General features: G+C 42.3%; 3 protein-coding genes across 3 annotated transcripts in view; 1 reads left to right on the top strand and 2 right to left on the bottom strand.

Moving 5' to 3' along the window:
- LOC138969102 (deoxyribodipyrimidine photo-lyase-like) lies at positions 1-8,692 on the top strand. Its single transcript, XM_070341816.1, has 7 exons — positions 1-1,183; positions 2,006-2,256; positions 3,047-3,131; positions 3,444-3,670; positions 4,099-4,293; positions 4,904-5,141; positions 6,361-8,692. The coding sequence occupies exons 1-7, from the start codon at positions 121-123 to the stop codon at positions 6,723-6,725; spliced, it is 2,424 nt and encodes an 807-aa protein (XP_070197917.1). The 5' UTR covers positions 1-120; the 3' UTR covers positions 6,726-8,692.
- A 97-nt stretch (positions 8,693-8,789) lies between these two features.
- The window catches only part of LOC138969095 (importin-4-like), a 51,420-nt gene continuing 44,394 nt past the window's right edge, over positions 8,790-15,815 (bottom strand). Inside the window, exon 29 of the mRNA XM_070341803.1 lies at positions 8,790-15,569. Within this exon, the coding sequence (XP_070197904.1) occupies positions 15,391-15,569 (179 nt within the window). The 3' untranslated portion in view covers positions 8,790-15,390. The remainder of the gene's footprint in view (positions 15,570-15,815) is intronic.
- Positions 11,713-12,174, bottom strand: LOC138974068 (uncharacterized). The gene has a single exon (XM_070346795.1). It carries the CDS (start codon positions 12,172-12,174, stop codon positions 11,713-11,715), a length of 462 nt encoding a protein of 153 aa, XP_070202896.1.

Below are 15,815 nucleotides of genomic sequence, written 5' to 3'. Positions count from 1 at the left end.
GTACCGGAAAGTAACGAACAACTCGCATGTTACAAAACAACAAAACTTGCGGTGTATGAGAGGCTTTGTGGTCTTCCTAAGTAAGTTATGACTGTTTTAAAGTGAACGAGATTGATCAAGATGTCGACTTTAGGTTTTCAGGATGCTGTCAACATTGTCCGAGATTTTAAGAATGGATCTGTGTCTTCAGAGGAATGTTTTTGTATGATGTTGTCCGTGCTTGGCGAAGAGCAGACGAAACTTCAGTTTCATAACATCGTGTCGAGAGCAGCGTTACAGCAAAATGGGCAAATATGGAAGCAGTTACATGATATCTACACAAACTATTTTTCGTCTTTAGTCGGCGAAGATTGCGATATAAGTTCTGTAGAAGCAGAATCTTTTGGGGAACAACTTGATCTTGAGCTAGCAATCGCATTGTCTCAGACGGACACGAGGTTGTCGTCTGCTACAGGAGAAGAACTGTCGTCTGCTACAGACAGCGCTTCAAAACCTTCACCAACACACAGAACCACCGTCACTGACCGTGACAATGTTCCAACGTATGCAAGCAGAACTAAAGCTTCGGTTAACTGTGGTACAGGTTCCTCACTGTCAGTCAACAACACAGAAAATATCAAATTTGGACAGAGTCCCAAGCCACCCGTTTTCCATGGTGCAGTTTCAGTTTGTGGCAGTACCCAAGAAAACGACACAATCAGACGCATAGGTTCTGGGAATCAAGAAGAGAACCCATCAGAAGACAATAATGCCAAGCGCAAGAACAAAAAGAAGAAAGGACAGCAGCAGCATTGTCAAGGACCTATGCGCCACATTTCCAACAAGCCAGTGATATACTGGTTGAGAAGAGATCTAAGGCTCCATGACAACCCAGCGCTTGTGGCAGCCCATGAAACCAATTCCCCTGTCATCTTGGCATTTCTCTGGAACGAAACAGAAGAAGGGCCGCTGGCAGCGGGAGGGGCAACCAAATACTGGCTGCATTTTGCTTTGAGGGAGCTGGACAACGCTGTGCAGAGAGAGTACAGTAACAGAATAGTGTTCCGTAAAGCTGCAGACAGTCAGAAGGAGATCCTGTCGCTGGTGTCCGAGACAGGTGCGGGATCTGTGGTGATGAACAACCTGTATGAACCATGCCTCAAAGCCAGGGATGACAAGATCTCTGCCTCACTGCAGTTAAAAGGTGTGATTTTGTATGTATCAATTTCTCTGTGGTATAAAGCTTGTTTTTTGTTGTTGTTATTTTGTAACATTTAAGTATGAGGAAGACCTCTCCAACAGTTTTTGCAAATTTGTAATGGAGCTTTAGCAAGAAATATACGTGCGCGAATGGTTCACTTAATGGATACGGGTGGAGGATTTGCTTGTGCAAAGTTTAAAAATATAATGAGAGGTGATGGTCTGTTGATCTGCCTTTAGTGACGCTGATTTGGTCTATGTCGACCAAAAGAGTGGGATTCCCTGTAGGTGGAGTTCCTGGAGGGGGATTCCCTGTATACAGGGAATACCACAGGATTTAGTTCCTGTAGCGTGTCGCTGATATCGCTGAAAGTCACGTGATGCTTGGCAACATCGGTAGAATTTGATGTTTTTCTATCTTTTTTGATATTTCTTAGACATTCGAGTATGGTTTGCAAGTTTTATTGAAAAACTCCACCCTGTGGGATTCCCTGTATACAGGGAATCCCTCTCCAGGAACTCCACCTTCAGGGAATCCCACTCTTTTGGTCGACATAGACCCCATCAGCTTTAGTGACTGCAATTTTAACCGCAAGTGATGAAAGCAAGTATTGGACCAAGTACCAATTTATTTTGTATGTGCTTGGGTCTGTACCACACATGGTCAAGAATATTCGAGATCAGCTTTAATTAGCTATAGATATGAAATGTCAGGGATGTAGGAGGTTAACCATTTCGAACATGCATCAAAATTGCATTTTAGACTTTTACATGTTTCTAGCCAAGAATGACAAAATGTTTACAACCACAGCTTTTCTTTTTTCAGGTGTGGAGGTGAAACGATTTGACTCCTATCTACTGCATGCACCAGACTCGGTCAACACGGAATCCATCGGCATGCGAGGTATCGGATCTGTGACCCATTTCATGGAGTGCTGCCGCCAGTCTTCCAAAGACTCCATTGGCTTTCCTGTAGATAAACCATCAGTTTTACCTACCTCTGTGTCAATGCCGCACAGTCAGTCTCTGGGGGAGCTTGATCTGGCACGACTGCCACAACGAAGAGATGGCACAATTGTAAGTGAAGTCATGTGAAAAGTTGTTTGTATGTCATTAAGGAGAGATGACGGGCGCAATGGCCTATAGTGGTAAGGCGCCGGCCTCCTAAGCGGAAGGTCGTGGGTTCGAATCCCGGCCGCGCCCGGTGGGTTAAGGTGGAGATTTTTCCGACCTCCCAGGTCAACTTATGTGCAGACTAGTGCCTTATCCTCCTTCGTGTGTACACGCAAGCAAAAGACCAAGTGCGCACGGAAAAGATCCTGTTATCCATTTCAGAGTTCAATGGGTTACAGAAACACAAAAATACCCAGCATTTTTCCTCCAAAAGCGGCGTATGGTTGCCTAAATGGCAGGGTAAAAATCCACTCATGCAAAAACACGAGTGTACATGGGAGTTTCAGCCCATGAACACTGAAGAAGAAGAAGATTAAGGAGAGATAAAGTGGGAAGATTTAGTGTGAATGAATTTATTTTTAATAACAGCCAAGCTATGTGAAACGCTGTTTGTATGTCATATAAGAAAATGAAACGAATGTGGGAAGATCTAGTGTGGATGCTCTTTTAATGATAACAGATTAATTAAAGAGATTGATAGCATTCAGATGGTATGTAATATGTCTGTATTCAAGGTATTGTGTCCAATTTCATTACAGGGTAGTGCTGTGTGCTAGGATCTATCTGTCTGCTGTTTGGACTTCGACATTTTTGTGTTTCATTTGTTAAACATATAATATTACCACAGTATTTTTAATTGTGTTTAGAATTAGTTGAATATGAGTATGATGTTAATCTGTATTTTTTTTTACAGATTGATTGGGCAAAAGTGATACGAGAAAGTTGGGACTTCTCTGAAGATGGCGCCTGGAATGCACTGGATTTGTTTGTGAATGGAGGTAATGAGTCTCAGAGTAAACCACACATGTATACATTAAATGCATAACATCTGTTCAGAAGAAATTTGTTTTTTTATGTTTCATTGAGCTCAGACTGTGATGGGTTATAAATGTATTAAAATAGAATTAATGCCCAATGTTTGTTGATACTGAACATGTTGTCATGAAAATGGTACAGTCAAAAGTGGATCAGTTTTCTCACAATATTCTTGGCTCTTTTCAAGGCAGAATTAAAGATCTGTCTGGTATTTTTATCAATTCTGCGCGCGTACAAATATATGCTCATTTCTCTTTTTTCCATTCATTCATCAGGTATTCGCAACTATGAGAAGGAGTCTGGGCGTTCAGATATGCCAAACACAAGCCGTATTTCTCCGTACCTACACTTTGGTCAGGTCAGCCCCCGCTCTGTGTTGCGACACGCACAGGGTCTGAGGTCGCCCAAGTTTCTGCGCAAACTGGCCTGGCGGGACCTCTCCTATTGGCTGCTTTCAAAGTTCCCTGAGATTCCCAGCAAGCCTATGAGAGTGCATTACCAGGTATGGAAAGGTAGAATAATGGTTGTGCGAAGAATTGATAGAACTGAGTAATATGCATAAAATCTAGTCTGTTGATAATTTCTTTACCAGTTGATTTATTTCTTGTGCTGGTACATGTACTTGTTTGTATGATGGTTGAATCAGTGAATGTTTCATGTGTACAACTCGGGCACTGAGAGAGTCCGAACATGTTTGTAATGCAGTTTGTCAAGACCATATATCTTCTCTTTTGATATTGAACTTGTGTTGTCTAATTATTTTGAGATGCCTAAAACCCAGGTTATATATTGCAAGTATGCATGCTTCTCACAGACAATGAATTGGCATCATGGGGCATATACCTGTTGAAACATAACCCTCTTAATGGAAAAAAAACTGCAGACAGTTAGCAGCTCACAAAATACTCACCTTATTTTTTTACTCCACAGAAGCAGCGATGGAGCCAGAGCAAAGCTCACCTGAAGGCGTGGCAGAAAGGGAACACAGGTTACCCCCTGGTGGATGCGGCGATGCGGCAGCTGTGGTTGACAGGCTGGATGAACAACTACATGCGTCATGTGGTGGCTTCCTTCCTCATCTCCTACCTCCATCTGCATTGGGAGCACGGCTACGCCTGGTTTCAGGTCAGTGGATGCAAGGTTTTATCCTCCTGCATGCTTAGTTTACAAAATGAACGGGGGGAATGAGGGGGGGGGGGGGGGGGGAGAGCTGGGCTTGTGATGCTCAAGTCGCAGGTTCAACTCCAGGCCAGGACGGACTCGGGTCAACTTAATGTGCATTCAGGGACTGTATCCATGTTCCACCTCCGTGTCACCACTGTGTGTGGCACGTAAAAGATCTTGCAATTGGTCATGCTGTCAAAAGAGCAGGTGGCTGATATATTACACTTTAAAAAAGCATGCACACACATTTGTTGCACGACTCTTGCTATTGTTGCTCCTACTTGTAGCTTTCCACTGGGAGAAAGCGACCCCAGCTATGGGACATTAAAGTAATGAAATGAAATCAAAAGTGACCGAATGTCCTGGGGTCAACTCTGCGGTCATGTTTTATTGATGTGTGAGTGGGTGGTGGAGGGGGGTGGTATGGTCGTGTCAAAAGAATGGCTTCATTTACTAATGATGATTAAGGAAAGGTGCCTTGAATTTTGCTCAATTTGTTTTTCTGAACCAGTATTTAATTTTCTCCAGCATTTACTCATTTACAAAACCATCCATTCTCTGTGAACAACAGGACACGTTGCTCGACGCAGATGTAGCCATCAACGCCATGATGTGGCAGAACGGGGGCATGAGTGGCCTTGACCAGTGGAACTTTGTCATGCACCCTGTTGATGCAGCCTTAACCTGTGACCCCAAGGGAGACTATGTGCGGCAGTGGTGTCCAGAGTTCTCTGCCCTTCCTGATGATTTCGTTCACAAACCCTGGAAATGTCCTCCGTCCATTCTGCGCAGAGCTGGTGTTGAGATTGGTGAGGTTAAATTGTTATCTACAGTAGTCTTTTTATCCTCTGGAATTGTATGAGTGTTTATGCGCTAGTGTGTCATCAATCTTATGATTCTTTTGTTAGTAAAAGTAGTAGCATATATGTCACGTCATGCCTTGGAAAGAAATCAGCTAGATGGTATGAAACTAACTCACCCTCTGTCCTAATCAAACAACTCTAGCTTCTGCACAGAAAATTCCAAACCCATTTAATCACCAAATATCTTGAAAATCGCTGCATGTTCATATGCACGCATGCACACAAAGACAAAAAATCCGTCAGTACAGACGTGAAAAGACAGTTTTAAGTACCGTACTTTCCGGGTCATAAGGCGCGACTTTTTTCCTCGAGTTCGACCCCTGCGTCTTGTATAACGAAGCGTCTAATCCGTGTATGAAATACGAAAAAAATCAAAGAGACCGCCTGAGTACCAGTCAAACAACTTGTGATAATGCATGTTTCAGCTACTAGGTACTGCCCTGGCCAAGTTTCCTCGAGCTCTCAAGCCACCCAGCTATCACAATGCCTGCCTTTGATCTGGCCGCACACACAGAGCACACATAATTATTTCCACTCTGTTAAACTCGGTCACTGACCCGGTGCAGGAAGTATTTCCTCTCTCAGATATGACAGGGGAACCACCTCTCATGGCAAAAACTGGGTCATTGACCCCTGGGAAGAAGGTCGTGTCTATAAACAAGGCCACCCAGCTATCACAATGTCTTTGATCTCGCCGCACACACAGAGTTCGACTCTGTTAAACTCGGTCACTGACCCCGAAGCAGGAAGTGTTTCCTCTCTCAGATATGACAGGAACCACCTCTCATGGCAAAAACTGGGTCATTGACCCCTGGGAAGAAGGTCCTGTCTATAAACAATGGACCTGGCTTTGATCTCGCCGGCTTATTTTCATTCTTCACTACCGGTATATTTTTTCAATTTTGGTGCGCCCTATCGGCCCCCTGCGTCCAATGGGTGACTGGATTACAATTTTTTTTAAAAAGAAGGGGGTGCGTCTTAGATAACGAAGCGCCTTGTCACCCGGAAAGTACGGTAAAACTTTAACAGGATAATTGTTGGGCAAATGAGCTTGGAATGGGGGCATGCTGGTAGTGTGTTTGAAGATTAACTTTCATGTGCCTCGATCTTTGTGTTAAGCAGAAAAACACTCAGAAAAATGCAATTTGTCCTTCTAATTTTTCAGGCAAGAACTACCCTCACAGAATCATCACAGACTTGGAGGAGGCTCGAGAGCAGTCCCTGCGCGACGTCGTTACCATTCGCCTTGCCAACCCGCAGTTTGTTGACCCCCACACAGGAAACGACCTCGTTCCCCTCCCCTCAGGCCTTCTTCTGCCGGTGATCACGCGCAAAGAGTTCAAATACAAGACCGCACACCCTCAGGCCAAAGACAATCCTCACACAGCCGTGTTAAGAGGCTATCGAAGCCGGAAGAGAGACGAGGCGATTGCTTTTGCAAACCAGGTTGATTTCACAGCCAGTACGGTGAACGAGTGTGCTCTGAGGCACAAGAGGTATGAGGAGTCTGGCAGATTTGTTGACCTGTGAAGTGATGGCTTATATGAACTCAGTTGATTTCACGATAAATATGGTGAACCAGTGTGCTCTGAGGCACAAGAGGTATGAGCAGTCCGGCAGATTTTTTTATTGACCTGCATGTGAAGTGCATGATGGCTTAAACGAACTAGGTTGATTTCACTCCCACACTCCACTACAAACCAAGCTCCGTGGCATGCAACTGGAGCTGGAGAAGACGATGACCTTCATCTCCCGAGCCGGACCGCATGTGTAGCGCCTGCGAACGCCAAGAAGAAGAAGAAGACAGCCAGTAGAGTGAACGAGTGTGCTCTGAGGCACAAGAGGTATGAGCAGTCTGGCAGATTTGTTGAGCTTTGAAGTGATTGCTAATAAGAACCAGGTTGATTTCGCAGCAAGTATGGTGAACAAGTGTGCTCCGAGGCACAAGAGATACATGTACTGAGCAGTCCGGCAGATTTGTTGAGCTTTGAGGCCCCACTGTAGCAAACCAGGCCAATATCACGACCAATGGTAAACAAGTTTTCTCTGAAGCACAAGAAATATGAACAGATCCACAGAATTGTTGAGTTGTGAACTGTACAGGGTAAAAGGATCTTATCTATTGTCTCACCCTAGCTGCCTGCCATGACATGATGCAGAACTGTAAGCCTCCTTGAGGGTTTTCTTTGGTTTTGCTGTAGCAGGGCTGAATGAGTGTGCTCTACAAGAGGTATGATTAGTTAACAGGTTTGTTGAGATGAAACTTGGGCTGAAAGTATCCATACTCTTATCCTAGCTCCCTGCACAAGCATGCAATGCTGTGTAAGTTTGAATGCTTTAAGAATGGTCATGGTTTATGGTGCAGTGGGGCAAGCATATATTGCCGTATTATGCTTGCAGCGAATTGAGGATATGATAAATTGAAGAAAAATGGAAAGCCTAAGCTTTTGATCTTGATCATTCATTTCTCTTGCAAAAGCTGGGAAGTTAAAAATAGGAAAGCGATATGTATTATAAATAATTTATATTCTGCAAGGGATATGTCAAGGCTGGCTGACTCCTTACGCCCAGTTTCCCCAGAAGGGGGGCAGTATCAGCAAGTACTTAAGTATTGCATCTGCTGCCATTTTTCATTTCATTCATTTTCATTTTCATTTCATTTTTATTTTCATTATTTTATTGTCCCATCGCTGGGAAATTCGGGTCGCTTTCTCCTAGTGGAAAGCTAGCAGCAACGGAGTCGCGCTACCCAGGTGTCTGCGTGTTTAGGTGTATTCAGCCACCTGCACTTATGGCAGAATGACCAAGGTCTTTTACATGCCATTGTGATGACACGGGGGTGAAACATGGCTTCCGTCTCTGGGTCTGCACATAAAGTTGACCCGTGTCCGTCCCGGCCCGAATTCGAACCTGCGACCTTCCGATCACAAGTCCAGTGCTCTACCAACTGAGCTACCGGGCTACTGGAAGTGCAATGAATTTTAATGGTAGTTTTCGATTTTAGTGATGTAATAATGTGAATGCACAGGTTTGGTCTGTGTGTGTGTGTATGTATGTGCATATGTGTGTGCGAGAAAAGGTTCTGCCGTTGTTAGGGGCGTGGGAATGGTTGACATCACTTTACAAGTTCACATACTTTTTATGAAGCACCTGAGATCACTGATCTATATCAAGAGCTGTTCTTACAGATGTGTGTGGTTAGTATGTTTGTGTGTGCATGTAACAGTGTGTATATCAACATGAGGTTTGATAACTTGAGAAACTTTTGTATATTTCGTTTAAAAAAAAAGGTGTGATATATGAGCATCTGAGATCATGTGCAGCTGAACGCATGCGCTGAATATTGAATGAAACAACTGTAACGTTTGTGAGCATTGATCCGAGAAACTTGATGCCGAATGCACTTTATATTCTTCCATATTTGTCATCATTTTTTTAATGATTTTTAAACAAATGTTTGGGATTAAAGCTCGTCGAGGAGAAGGTTCTGAAATTTACATTTGTTTTGTCTGTGTCATTGTGTGCATTTAAAACTGCAATTCATTCTCGCACACAAGCATACACAAACACTTCCCCCACACGATAACAGCAAGATTGAAATTCCATGAAATTTTTATTCAAATGAATTTGCAGCAGCAGAGCAAAGCCATTTTTGTCCGTAACATCAAAATCGGTGAAAAAACAGAATGTAAAAGGAATTTGCGCTCAAAATTCAAGTTCATCAAGCCAAAACACTGCAACAGGAAAAATTGCAAAAGTACATTCGCCCCCCCTCCTTCCCTCATCCCATTTTAAATAAGGTTAAAAATACCAATCCTTTCTTGAACAAAAAGACAACCTTTGATACCATGTGTGCATCTGAGTGTACCTTGTTGATTGTGCCACTGAACACGATCACAACTTGTAGAACTAAAATACCTTACAGTCATTCGAAAATGTCAGTTTCACAATTGCAAACGGTGAATGGAACAATGATAAAACACAAACGTTTCACCTATATACTAATAAGCCAACAAGTCACAATTTTGCAAATTCCAAAATAAAGAGACTGGAAAAAGAAATGAATGTCTCTACAGCATAATGCCCAAAGCAAAGTTCATGAGATTAAGAATGTAAAACACACACAATCAAAATGCAAAGTATAAAATCACACATCAAAAACTTAATTTTATTTCTTGAAACTCATAAAAATAACAGTGACCATATGAGGCACATGACTATAATATTGTGGAAAACAGGTAGCATGTCATACACACACTCAAATAAAGCCACTCACAGACACACTCTCAAAGTATTTAGACTAAGATGGACCAAAATGTGAGATCCGAGTAATATCTTCAAGGTTGAAGGTTTAATCATTGACAAAAAAATAACGGAGATAAGGACAGCAGGTTGCATACAAAAGTTTGCAAACAGTGGTTTCTTATTACACTTTCAAACAAGAGACAAAGCAAGTTTATAGAACAGGAACAGGGATACTGCACATTTTGGTGTGAATTTTAACTCTGCTGTCTCATTCTCAGTTGACAAAGTTCCAGAAACAAAAGGTAACATTAATTTGCAGATCTAAACAACAAAGTGACTGTGGTGAGATGAACAAAGTTGAAAAACAAAAGACTTCTGTACTCACTGAATGAGTACAGAACTCTTGTTTTTCAAAATTAATTTGCAGATAAAATGAGTGATATACTGATAATTATCTGTTCTAGACAAGCCATAAGCTAAGAAAAAACATGAATAAAATAAATTATAATATTTTACAGTACAACATCCTCCTAGAGGGCAAAATCACAGGACTCTCAGTCTTACACAGTTATGTGTCTGGTTTGTGTTTATATATTGAATTTACAAGCACACATTAGCAGAACATTGGCCATATTGCACAAATGAGTTTCACTGCCCACATTTTACTCTGAATATTATCAAACTCAAAGACTGAAACCGCTAATCTTAAATCTTGCTGTAAATAACACTGGTGTGAATGTTTACTTGCCTTGTTACCTAAATAAATGTATCCTTAACAGATATCATTTGAACAAGTATTTCACAGGAATATCATCTGAAGATTTACTTGTCAATGCCATCATAGAGAACTGATGCAGGTTCTTCACAGCTTTATTACTTTCCTCTCAATTATAACACTTACTTACTTACTTACTTATGCTTTTGACCCCGTCCGGGGCATAGGCCACCCACAAGAGCTCGCCAGGCACTCCGATCCTGGGCCAATCTCTCCAGTTGTCTCCAGGTGTAGCCGATGTGTTTCACCTCTGCCTCCAAGTCACGACGCCAGGTGTTTCTCGGCCGGCCTCGTCTCCTCTTGCCCTGCGGGTTCCATGTGAGGGCCTGTCGCGGGATGCTGGTTGTCGTCTTGCGGTGTGTGTGGCCAATCCACCGGAAGCGTCTTTGCAGAATGTCCTGTTCTACGGATATCTGTTTTGTTCGCTGCCAAAGGTCTTTGTTGCTGATGGTGTCAGGCCAGCGAATTCGGAGGATTCTTCTGAGGCAGGTGTTAATGAAGGTCTGGATTTTTCTTGTGATGGCAACTGTAGTTCTCCAGGTTTCGGCTCCATACAGCAAGACTGACTTCACCGTGGCAGGGCCTCACATCCATGAGAGGTAGCATAGGACAAATGTCCTGGCCAATGTAAAAGTGATAGGACATTTGTCCTGAACAAAAACAAATCAATAGGACATTTTTTTCCCGTAACAAAACGTAAATATAATTAAACTTGACCAGTAAAAGAACAAAAATACTTTTCTTGGTAAAAAGGTAACAGAAAATATAAAATAAATTACATCGAGTCAGTGCAGTGTTTCTGCCCCCTTTTCTTGTTTTGTCAGCTGTCGGGTTTCAACTATCTCCTTGTCTCTCTGGAGAGATGGTACTGGCACACTCGCATGGTCTTTGGTTTCTTGATGATCGGTAAGGGCCGATTTGCGAAAGTTCGAACAGCCAACGGTAAAAGTGTTGGACTTCCATGTGTGCTGACATGAGGTGCAAAACTTAAGTTTCCTCTCTGGGTCATGCGACACCCACGGGAATGATGTCGCCCAGCTTGAGACGAAGTTACGCGTGGGGGTGAGGGAGGGGGTAGTGTCTTTCTTCGGCTCCGATGTTAGCTCAGTTTCCGTGCTACTGACAGATGATGAGGGAAGGGACTTGAAGTGTAATTTCTTCTGTCCCTTCTCTGGGATCAGTTTTCGTTTAGGCGGCATGTTTGTTATTTTCGGGGAAAGCGCGAAGGGAAGCAACTCTCAACTGGCTTCGAGCATTCCGAGTTGCGAGCCTTGGAAACTCTTTGGTACTAGAGGCACAAAGTGTCTAATTTTGTCTGCTACACATCGCTTCGCAATACATCGATAAAATAGCATTCAAACTACTGTAAATTGAGAAGTACTGACGATGTCCGGATCAAATGATAGAATAATCAGACATTGACCACTTTGTGACAAAAACAATAGGACATTTGTCCTCCTGCATGAAAAATGTATAGGACATTTGAAAAAAATATCCTCATATGTCCGATGTCCGACGTGGATGCGAGGCCCTGCCGTGGTGTTGAAAATCCTGAGCTTGGTGTTGATGCTCAGGTCTGCTGATGCCCCATACGTTCTTCAGTTGAAGGAAAGCTGCTCTTGCTTTGCCAATCCGGACTCTAACATCAACGTCCGTGCCACCCTGCTTGTCGACAATGCTTCCGAGATAGGTGAAATTGTCTACCTCTTGCAGTGCTTCACCATCCAGCGTGATGGGGGTCGTGTTGGCTGTTGCGTTGGTCCTAAGGACCTTGCTCTTCCCCTTGTGGATGTTGAGGCCAAATCGAGCGGAGTTGTTGGCCACAGTGCTGGTCTTCTCCTGCATTTGTTGTTGGGTATGGGAAAGAAGGGCCATGTCATCTGCAAAGTCCAGGTCATCCAACTGTGTCCAGAGTGTCCACTGGATTCCGTTCCGCTTCTGGGCTGTGGATGCCTTCATCACCCAGTCAATCAGTTATAACACTGGTGCCTGTTTTTGTGGGTATATTGTACAAGTACAACTAAGAGCTGTGCAGAAAAGCCCTAAATTCTCAACGACAAAACGCAGACAACAGCACAAAGCTGGCAAATCTGTACAGAAATAACCCACAACAGGCATAGCACCCTTATCAATGAAACAGACAAAACAACAGATCTCACAAGCATGAGACTGCATGGATAAAACATAGGTGTACAAGACACCCCCCCCCCCCCCCCCCCAATGTAAGACTTTCCCCCTTGGTAGACCTTATTTTTCCCCATTTTCTGTTCATAACCTCTGTACATTTAGCTCCATTTTAAGACTCCCTCCGATTTTCTCCGATTTTTCTGGTCTTAACAGAGGGGTTCCACTGTTTTGTGGAGAAAAAAACCTTACGATTGTCATGGAGATAAAAGCGGAAAGAGACTTCCATCCAACCGAGTGCAGGGTTTTCACAATACAGTGAATGTCTTTGTTGTCATAAGTTCAGCTACAATTACAAACAGTTACACTTAACAGTAAGATCTGTTCAAAACGGTGATAAATGAATAATAACATGAAATAACATAAACAAGTAACTGGTAAAAGTCTGTAGCCCTATCGTAACAATGCAAAATACCAAAATGTATCTAGGCCGGTGCAATTATGAGTTCAGAAGTATGAGTAAAAATAACTCTTTTAAAGACAAACGACACCACTTGAACAAACCAATACATCTCTTCCTGACCATCTGACATCAAAAGCGAAAGGTCGAGAAGATGTCATAATGCAAATAATGGCGTCATGTAAATATTCTGCAGCTTCTCCTACGTGTTTTCCAGAAACTGACAAAGAATTTCGAGAACAAAGTTTGTCTCAGTGACTTCGGCATATCAGCAGGGCAAAATGACTCACAATGATACCGCTAGGCTGTGCATGCATTAGTATCATATTTCATTAAGTGCAAGTCAAACTCTTGACTGTCTTGTCGATTACTCCATTTGTCATGCGTACTAAACAACTGACCCCATTTAGACCCTGTGAACATTGATTTGTACTTCATCGCTTCAAGTCAAATAAACATCTGTACAGAATCAACACACAGAAATATGCCAAGTGTTCACTCCATGCCTATATGTGGGTGTTGTTATGCATCCGTTATTTTGAGCTTGAAAGTGCATTCTCCAGCACTACATATAAGTTCTCGTACATATAACGGACATGACTGACGACACAAAATGTCATATTATACAAACTTCCCAAAAATTACTGAAGTACAAGTAGTACACTTGCGAAAGATAGATAAGTTGAGCTCAGCTTTCAAAGGCAATCAGTTCAGATAGGGAACAAAATCTGTCTTTTGTCAAAACAAAATAAATATGACAAAGCATACCACAACACTGAAGTTTTTAAAAGGCTGAGAAACAAATGTTTAAATGACATTCAAACTCCTCAAAAGATTTGTGTTGCAAAACCATTCTTCTGATACACTGTTTTATACTTCTCAAAAAGCCACAACCATCTCCTCATGACAGCCATATCTATTCAAAACGCAACAGCAGTCAAAAGCTTTGTGCTAACAACACAATCTAAAACATTCAAAACGTTCAAAAGACCTGTGTTGACATTTTAATCTTCCAGCAAAACTGAAAATAATAAAGAGTTGTGAATGCAAGCACTGTACATTTCCCAGAAAGGCCACGGCATTTGCAGATTTCAAGACTTTACGTTTCACACTTACAGGATCCGCGCTCACAAACTGTTCCAACTTCTTGACTTAACCTCTCTAGCAAACCTCTGACAACATACTCTGCCTTGGTGGTCTCTTACAATAAAACATTTCATTATCAGAAACAAACAGAAATTTGTTTTCAATCTTTTCTCTCTCATGAACCAGGACAAAAACCACAAACTACTCTCTTCACAAGCCTGGCTGATAAAATTGGAATATCAACATCACAAATGCAGTTGACAGTATTTTTCTCCCCACAGATCACAATTGCAATGGAGAATGAACCTTTGATAGAAGTGTTGTTGTTTTTCTTCCCCAGTGTTGCAAATGCATGGGTGGGACTGACAAATGTCATGAATCCTGAAGAATGTTAAGGGGGGGTCTGGGGGCCCCCAGACGCTGAAGGATTTGTATAATTAACATCCTGCAGCCATCTACAACCAAAAAAACGTCACCACAGACATGACGAATCCGGATTTCCAGCATATACCGGAAGAATCCCACCCATGCAAATGCTAATGAAAAGCAATCACCAACATCGCTAATCTCTACAGCAGTTTGTTAAAAGTGGCTCTACTGCATTTGTTAAAGTACAGCTCATTGTCTCAAAACAATCTCACCTTCATCGCTAGGAACACACAGAAGCCTTTCACTTCAAACCAGTTTGTCATTTACAATCTTTTTTTTTTAAAATTTCAAGGCAAATCACTTTGTTGCTCACGAAGATTTCATCAAAAGCATTGTGTAAACAAACAGTATCACTAACTTAGATCTGGTCAGGTTTTTAAATTAAACATCTCTCTGCTTGGACACATACCAAAAATCAACATCCTGCTTGCTCTTTGGGAATTTTTTTAATGAATTAATTTCTTAACAGGCACGAGTGACTTTTTGTGAAATCAATTCATCACAAAATTCTCTCTCCGCACAGGAAGCAACTTCCACACAACATTGAACTTTATATCTGATTTTGTTCTCTCTGTGTCGCAGCCGTTCATGGTGAGGATAGAACTGACGCCCGTGGTGGAGCAGAAATGGATCAAATCTTCATGCAAAACAGCAAGTCACGCAGTCGTATCCTCAGTGACTAACTGTCCACTGTGTGACAGCTAACAACATTCAACTCTATATCTCATTTTTTTCTCTCAACAGCACATCCCCTTGTGGCAGGGACAGATGGCGGGGCAGAAATTGCTAAAAACTTTCACTGTTGAAGTCTGAAGAAGAAGAAGATGAAAGCTTTACTCAACACAGCAAATAACACAACCTTATAGTCAGTAATCCCCAATGGGACGTCCAATGACTTCCAAAACACCCAGCTTCATGTCAAATTGCCTCTCAACAGTACATTTCTTTGTGACAATTGTAGATGGTGAGCAGAATCTTGATAAAAATGGTTCACAACAGAGCTTGTAGCACAATTTTTCTCGTCGTAAAATTTTTCTGTGGTTTCTACACAACACCCAGCTTCCAATCCGATTCGTTTAACAGCACCCTCCCTTGTGGCAGCCGTTGGTGGTGGGGATGGTGTTGATGTCGATGGTCAGGCAGTGGTCAAGCTTGCTGGCCATCTCGCCGGGCATGCCACCCTTGATGGAACCGTACTTCTCTGGGTATTTATCCTTCACGTTCTGAACAAACTGCACCAGCAGCTTCTGGGTGTCTGAGAAGAAGAGTTTAGTTCATTTAGATTAAAATCTTTGCGTATCCAAAACATTGTAAGTTGTTGTTGTAGAGATATAGCTACAAAATTGTATGTCGCTGTGAAGAATTAGAAAATGGAACTCGATGCTGGGAACTTGAGCAAAAGGGGTAAGTTGTTCTACAGAACTGCACACAAAATCCTACACAAAATCCAAGTTCCTGTACAGGATGTATACCGACACAAAATTACAAAGAAAATTGAACT

The sequence above is a fragment of the Littorina saxatilis genome, linkage group LG1, assembly GCF_037325665.1.
Source record: "Littorina saxatilis isolate snail1 linkage group LG1, US_GU_Lsax_2.0, whole genome shotgun sequence".
Taxonomy (NCBI): domain Eukaryota; kingdom Metazoa; phylum Mollusca; class Gastropoda; order Littorinimorpha; family Littorinidae; genus Littorina; species Littorina saxatilis.
This window is presented reverse-complemented; position numbering and strand designations above follow the sequence as displayed.

What these genes read in the sequence shown, in the direction of transcription:
- LOC138974068 (XM_070346795.1), bottom strand. Translation starts at nt 12,174, where the DNA reads ATGAAGGCATCCACAGCCCAGAAGCGGAACGGAATCCAGTGGACACTC.
- LOC138969102 (XM_070341816.1), top strand. Translation starts at nt 121, where the DNA reads ATGTCGACTTTAGGTTTTCAGGATGCTGTCAACATTGTCCGAGATTTT. An exon ending in ACGGCTACGCCTGGTTTCAG is followed by an intron (nt 4,294 to 4,903) that starts GTCAGTGGATGC and finishes TGTGAACAACAG; the next exon opens with GACACGTTGCTCGACGCAGA. An exon ending in CAGAGCTGGTGTTGAGATTG is followed by an intron (nt 5,142 to 6,360) that starts GTGAGGTTAAAT and finishes CTAATTTTTCAG; the next exon opens with GCAAGAACTACCCTCACAGA.